Genomic DNA, 7,269 nt, shown 5'->3' with positions numbered 1-7,269 from the left:
TGTTTCGATGTTAAGCATTATTTTTGGATATACTTGCAACTTTACTGGCATTGAATGGAACTGGGGCATTAGAGTTTGATTACTTACATATATGTGAAATTTGTGAACACAGTAACTTTTTCGCCCAACATCAAACAATAGCAGTAAAACTTGAGGATGAAGTTGCTACTGCTCGAAGCTCAGCAAGTCAGCATTCGACGGACTTAAAAACCTCAGCACTGTCATCAGTGATTTCACGATACACATGAAGGCTCTCACAATGCGGGAGTTGTTTCATTAAATTGACAGCAACTTAGTCTTTTATCAGCTCTATGGATGCCGGTCATTTATACCATGTTTCAGTATCACCTTCAATCAGGGAGAGATGTTCAGACATTGTTGGGAGGCGTTGTGCAGCCATTCTCATACCAACTCGTAGTCCCCAAGCCTTGCAAGAAGCACAGTACCATTCGCCAATTTTTTTGAACTACTAGAAGTCCCCAGTTACCGGGATGAATCTTCAAAATACGACCAGCGCCAATGTCCCTGTTTTGATTTTCTAGTTGAGCTTATAAAAGTTCACATGAGGCTTACTCCAACCAGGTTGACCATGTCATCATCAGTTATCTTGCTTGTGTTATGAGGGGAATGATCCTTCCCCGAAAAAAAAAAAAAGGAAATGATTTGTTTCATCAAAACCAGCTGTGTTGCCACTTCTGTAAGTATCAACATGACAACATGTGTACAACAGACAACCATAGCAATCTCTTTGCAAATGAAGCAAGATTCAACATCATTATGGCACAAGGAATCAGAAGTATCTTCTTTTGATACCTTACAACATTAGTAAGGACCTTGCCATGCCAAAAGAAGTACTTTAATTCAGGAGAAATGGGCAATTCCTATAACAATAACCAAGTAAAATCAGCAAAATTTTACTCTCTCAAACATGTGACAGAAGAGCTATAGATATCAAGCCAAAGAAAAAAGCTGTGTTAAATTAGATCACAAATGAAAACATATCAAGGCAATTGCCCAGCTACTGAAGCAATATTTTCAACATCTTTGCTCAATGAAGTAAGAGGTGACCTGCGATTGAAAGCTTCCTCGCATGAAACTGCCTCTTTCGAGGTGTAATTCATGAGAAGATGTACCTCGCTTAAGCCACTCCCTGGATGCATCAACATAATTGTTTATAATCACATTGTAATTGTCTTTCGGCCTTTGATTAAGCAACAGATTAATTTTGTTTGCTTTAATTAGACCCAACTGCATCAATCACTACGATAGCTAAATCTATAAGACGTTTGTCGGGGCCAGATTTGAGAACCTTTGTGCCTCTATTGTAGTTCAGTGTTTTTCTGCAAGTTCGGTCAATGAGTTATACACTGCTACATTGGCTTATTGGAAGAAGCGCAAGTGATTAAACAAGTTGAACTAAAATTATGGAGATGTGGTTTGATTGATGGTAAGGTGTGAATCTCTTTTAAATGAGATGTGAATCCAGCAAATACAAAACGCAAAGACAATTATGAATATTCATTCAAATTGGTTAGCCATCCTCATTAATAAAGAAAATCCAGTGTATGCATCCATGATCCATGTTAAAGATATGGATAAAAAATCAGTTGACCGATTTAACAGTGTCACTCATTCACGATTTTATCTTACAATCATATTAACAAATACAATATTAAAAGGAAGCTCATCAGTTTAAGATTGCAATCAACACTTGTATCATCAGAGATAGCATCATTTTTCAAGGCTTTTATAAATTTCACTGGATAATATCCTTGGTACTTTTTTCAACGACTTTCATCCTTGATTCCTTGAATGAGATCAGTCAAAAGTCTCAGTATGGATATGTTGCATGAGTCTTGAGGTCTAATTCTCTATCGACACCTTCACGTTATTTTTCAAATGAAGAGTTCTTGGGATGCTCTTATACTTGGGGAACAATATTCTCAAGGGGTGAGAACAACTGAAGAGGAGCTGAGGTCTGGTCGGAATTAGTGAAAATATGTCATTGTGAGATTATCCTTCGATCTCCCTCCCATATCATTTCAGATCCTACCCTCTCTTCCTATGCAAGGCACTGAAGAATTCCGGGTCTGATTCCTCATTGATCACGAGACAGTGATGGATTGTATGGTTGATGCATGAGTCATTTATGACAAGTGAAGCGGGTAGAATCTGTAGATTTCATCAGTAGGTGAAGACCAGGCATGGATCTATGGGTAGGCTAGGGTTTGTTGTAGCCCACCTTATTTTGTTTGGAGTGAAAATTGAGTATATATCAACTATGATTGTGTAAGAACAAGTCTTCTGAGTTTATTTGTTATGTTTTTTGTTTTGTTTTCTTTACTTTATTTTTCTGGATTTATTTGCTCTGTTTTACTAGGTTTATCTATCAACACAAAGTACATATGATAATTACTTTAACTTGAATCTTAGTCTTCTATCTTGTTCCAACAGACGTAAACTATCATTTCTGAATTTATTTGCTCTGTTTTTCTAGGTTTTTCTATCAACACAAAGTACACATGATAATTCCTTTAACTTGAATCTTAGTCTTCTATCTTGTTCCAACAGGCGTAAGCTATCATTTCTGGATTTATTTGCTCTGTTTTTCTAGATTTTTCTGTCAACACAAAGTACATATGATAATTGATATAACTTGAATCTTAGTCTTCTATCTTGTTCCAATAGGCGTAAGCTATCATTTTCCATGTTTAAATTATCACTACTCTACTATGAAGTCATTGGAAAAAATTTTGGGCTTCGCCCCAAACTTAGCACATCATATTATTAAATCCTAGATCTATCTCTACCGGTTAGTGTGCCATTTCGGCAACAGAGCCCTGGTAGTAGAAAAGAACTACCATGTAGATAGAACCTTGAAGTAAATGGGTAATAACCTTCTACTTCTGAGGGCATGATGCACTGATGCAGGGTTTCTAGAGGCAACAGGCAAGGGAGATTGTAAAGTTGAAGATGGTGTAATACGTAAGGTCTCTGGTAGAATGTTAGGAGGTTTTAAAGGGAGGACATAATAGAAGAGTTTATGTCGTTGCAAGTGCCTCATGCTCATAAACTGAGCCAAAGCATAGAGTTGATCACAACGACAAGCCTTTGATAGATAAGTACCAGACTACTGGTAGACTCTTCAGCAGTAGTGTAAGATGAAAAGAACTCAAAGCATTTTGCATAACATTAGAACTCTTCTTAGGCGAGTGGCTGCTTTGACAGCTGAAAAATATTCGAACTACACAGATACCCCAGTTAGCAGGGAACTCCCACTGAATACAGCCATTATCTAATTGTGAATCTCCAATGTTCACGTCTTGGAAAAACTTAATTCAATTGTCGCCCCGGACTTAATCGTCTTTTTATAGTTCAGCTTGTCCTAATCAACATCCATTTCCTGGTCCTTCTCAGTTTCACTGGTCCCGCTCGACCACAGTTTGATGGTTCGGTCATGTGATACAGTAGCAATGTGATGTCCATCTGCCATTAACAACAATATATTGGATGTTAACCACAGGAACTAGCATTTATTTAGAGAAACTACATATTAATTGAAGAGAAGACAATTTGATGAACAAAGTCACACACTCCCACCACATGCCAATAATTATTTTCTTTCAGTGTATAGTAATGCTAGCACAAAGGTTACAGAAGTTAATCACACGATAGGGACAATACAATTGTCAAAGAAACTTTTTTTTTTCCTTTTTGTATTAGACCCCCCTTCTGGAGTGAACACAGGCTTTGAAACTGGGTATGTACAATTACTGCAGGGTTCTTTTACTACTTGACAAGTGAATCTATTGAAACATGATTTTTTTCTACAATACACAATTTGTCCAATGTTAGTATCATTTATGCCAGAAGGCATTTCATTAATCATCAAGCACTGTTTTCTTACTTTAAACATGAGTCCAGAGTGAAGTTGCGACTTCAAATGACATTGTAATGTCAATAAAGTCATGATTTCAAATGTTGTCTCCATTGGATGAGTGCTGCTGGTGTAATAATCCTCACCCAGAATAATCAGAATTCAAGACATAAAAAGAAAGTTATACCCACGGGACCTTACTGACATGCAGGTCAACAAGGAAAGGTCTTATGAACATATTTAGAAAGGAACTTGTGCCCATATAGAAATAAAATTCAGATAATCACAAAGCAACACTGCTATGAAAAGAATTCAAAGTTTCTTATCCTATAAGAAATCAATAACTACTCTGGTTGTTTAATCAGCAAATATATTTCTTCCCTCGTCAAAATCACAAAAATAACAGTCTCTTTTTTTTGGACATGAAAAGTGAAGCTCGAACATATCTCTTCACAGCAACTCTAGATGACTAGCTTAAAATTATCAGTTTATCACCTCACTTGTGTACCAGTTTGCAGTAGAGATAAAAAAAATCTATAAGAAAAGACAATAGATTGCTAATGTTTTATACTAGACAATTACATTTAAAAGCTTTTTCAAAATCAACAATAAGTATCAACATGGCCATTATCATACTGCTTGAGATATGCAACACAAGGCAGCGTCCCAATATCACTCCTTCATACAAAACTAAAGTATGAAAAATAAAAACAAACACTACATCTTATCCCATGATAGCTAACAGAAGATTATGAAAACTTAACAGTTCTTGACAACAAGAAGCGCTTCAAAAGTTCAAAAGCATCGAGTTAAAGAAGTGAAAAATCAGACAAGCATAAAATGGCACAGCAAGGGTACAAATCATCCCAGCATGATTAATTTGAAGACGAGATGATATTCTACACAAGTACATCACAGTGCAAACAGTAGAAAGTCTGAACAATGAGCATCTCTACATAAGTGAGACATTTGGGCCGGTAAACTGTAATGCTACTAAAATCACCGTATATCAACAAGTTATGGTTTCAAGGGTCATCCCAGTTTTTATTAAACTTACCATCCCATTCACTAGTCATAAAAGAAAAGTCATGCGCAGGTTAAAAAATACCATGACCTTTTGTATGAATAGCTTACCTCCTGAAACATCCAAAGAAGTAACTTTTGCTTCATGTCCAGAGAGGGTCTTGACAGGCTTAAAATCTCGGGCAGACCAGATCTGGTGAATACACAAAAGATAAAATACGGGATTCAGTAAATATACCAACATATAGAATGGCACTAGCAATTTTAACAACTGTAATTCAATTTCTGAAGAAATAATGGTGCTCGGGAGTTGTTCATACCTTTGCTGTCATATCATAGGAGCCGGTTACCAAGAAATATCCCTCTTGAGGTTCAAATTTGACCTGTGATATGAGATTGGAGTGTGCTGGAATAATGTATATGGATTTCTTTTTTCTTAAATCCCACATCCTGCATGTGTTGTCTTCACCCCCAGTGGCTAGATGATAACCATTTGGTGAAAAACTGAGTGCAAGAACCTGAAATATACAATGAAGAAGAAAATGAATGGGTCACTGGGAAGTAAGCATGACCATAATTCTCTATCTCATCAGATCATCAATTTTATAAATAAAACATGTAATTAGAGTCTTTACTTTTTTTACGTGGCCTTCCAGGGTAAGAATACTTCTACCACTACGGAGGTCCCAAACACGAGCAAGTGCATCCAATCCAGCAGTTGCAACCAATGAGCCATCCAGATGGAAGTCTATAGCATATACACTCCTACTGTGACCTTCTTGAAGAAGCAACTCTTCACCAGTCTCTACGTCCCACAGCCTCCAAGTCTTGTCAAAGCTAGTTGTACCCAAGTAATTTCCTGAGGGATGGAAGGCAATACGGGCAAGACGGTCCAAATGTCCCCCGAACGTCATCACGTGCCCTCCTTCGCCGTTCCACAACCTCGCAGTCCTATCAGCAGAGGCAGTCGCCAGGAGGTTGTTTCGCACGGGAGAAAATGCAACGTCGGTTAAACGCTCTGTGTGTCCCTTCAAGGTGGCAACCTTTGTCACTTGAGGCATGCCCCACAACTTGGCCACCGGACTTAAAGCACTGCCAAAACCAAAACAAGACAGCAATGTCAATCCACATTTCCGCAACGGCACACAAACACAACACATATATCAACAATAGCAAAAGCTAGACAGACCTAGTGAGCATTCTGTCTATGAAAGAGCCCTTTTTCACCTCCTAGTCACACAAATCCCATGACATTAATAACGAAATAGCAGTAAGTAAAAGCAAGCCTAAGAATGGCAATGCAGTATCGAAAAACACACCAGGTGGCAAGCATTGCGCCATCTTGTGAAAACGAACAGCCCGAAAGAGGCCTGTCATCTCCAATCTCACTGCAATCAAGCTTCAAGCTCGAGGCCTGCCCTAGAGCCCAGTTAATCTCGGCGTCCACATCCTCATCGGGATCCTCCTCCCTCCTCCTCGCACGCTGAAGCCGTAACGCCGCCCTGGGCATGGAGTAGTGCGCAATATGAACCCTAGCCTCACGCAGAGCCCTAGGCCTGGTCGCCTCAGTGAAGAATGGATACTCAATTTCCTGCTCGAAGTCAGAGTCGTCGGCATTGGCAGAAGCCTCGTCGTCCTCGTGAGACTTGAGGAGCGTCTCCAGCTGCGCCGAGTCGAGCTTGGAGAGAATCATCCTCAGGCGGTCGCGCCGCTCCATCTCGCGCTCCCCGAACAGAGTCATCGGCTCGCCGAGGCGGCGGAGACGAGCGCGGACGGCGTTGTCGTTGGTGGGGACGGCGAGGGCGGAGGCGCGGCGCTTCATGAGGAGCTGCTGCTTGGCTCTCTCCTGCCGCTCGCGCAGCTGCTTCTGCTCGTCGGATATCTGGTACTCGAGTCCGGCGGCGGAGGATGAGGAGGGTGGTTGAGCGGCGGCGTCGGCATCGGAATCGGAATCGGAGTCGGAGGAGTGGGTGGGGATGGGTGCGGGTTCGGCGTTTGGGTCGGAGGCTGCTATGGCGGAGAGAAGCTTCTCCTCTTCCTCCTCCATCGTCATCGGTTTCGTTTGGGAATTTGAAGTTTTGGTTTTAGGGAGCAACTAGTAGTCCTTCTTCTTCCTTGTGTGATTTTGTGCCTATTCGAAATGACTGCAGGTCCCTATTTGTAAAATTTCTCGAAAACTCAAAAGTATGCATGTGACTTTAGAAGAAATTATTATATAACGGTAAGTTTCTAAGTTTTTTATCACTGTTTCGTGCAGCTGAACTCAAGTCCTAACTTGCTTGCCCATTTACCAAGAAGAGAACACAACAGTGTCATCATCCATTTTTACCCTCACAAACGTGTAGAAGGTACTTCGCTTGATTCCATGA

At 40.1% G+C, this 7,269-nt stretch overlaps 1 protein-coding gene across 1 annotated transcript; it reads right to left on the bottom strand.

Moving 5' to 3' along the window:
- Window positions 1-3,029: 3,029 nt before the first annotated feature.
- On the bottom strand, window positions 3,030-7,007 carry LOC126799994 (U4/U6 small nuclear ribonucleoprotein PRP4-like protein). The gene is made up of 5 exons (XM_050527263.1): window positions 6,220-7,007; window positions 5,536-5,992; window positions 5,221-5,418; window positions 5,012-5,093; window positions 3,030-3,486 (listed from the first exon to the last, which is right to left on the bottom strand). Exons 1-5 carry the CDS (start codon window positions 6,951-6,953, stop codon window positions 3,386-3,388), a joined length of 1,572 nt encoding a protein of 523 aa, XP_050383220.1. The 5' UTR covers window positions 6,954-7,007; the 3' UTR covers window positions 3,030-3,385.
- Window positions 7,008-7,269: the final 262 nt, after the last annotated feature.

The sequence above is a fragment of the Argentina anserina genome, chromosome 6, assembly GCF_933775445.1.
Source record: "Argentina anserina chromosome 6, drPotAnse1.1, whole genome shotgun sequence".
NCBI classification, from domain to species: Eukaryota; Viridiplantae; Streptophyta; class Magnoliopsida; order Rosales; family Rosaceae; genus Argentina; species Argentina anserina.
This window is presented reverse-complemented; position numbering and strand designations above follow the sequence as displayed.

Bases quoted from the DNA above. Each gene is read 5' to 3' on its own strand.
- LOC126799994 (XM_050527263.1), bottom strand. From the start codon at position 6,953: ATGACGATGGAGGAGGAAGAGGAGAAGCTTCTCTCCGCCATAGCAGCC. The intron at 5,993-6,219 runs GTGTGTTTTTCG...TGGTTTTGGCAG, and splicing joins GGCGCAATGCTTGCCACCTG to TGCTTTAAGTCCGGTGGCCA. The intron at 5,419-5,535 runs GTAAAGACTCTA...TGTATATTTCAG, and splicing joins TGGAAGGCCACGTAAAAAAA to GTTCTTGCACTCAGTTTTTC.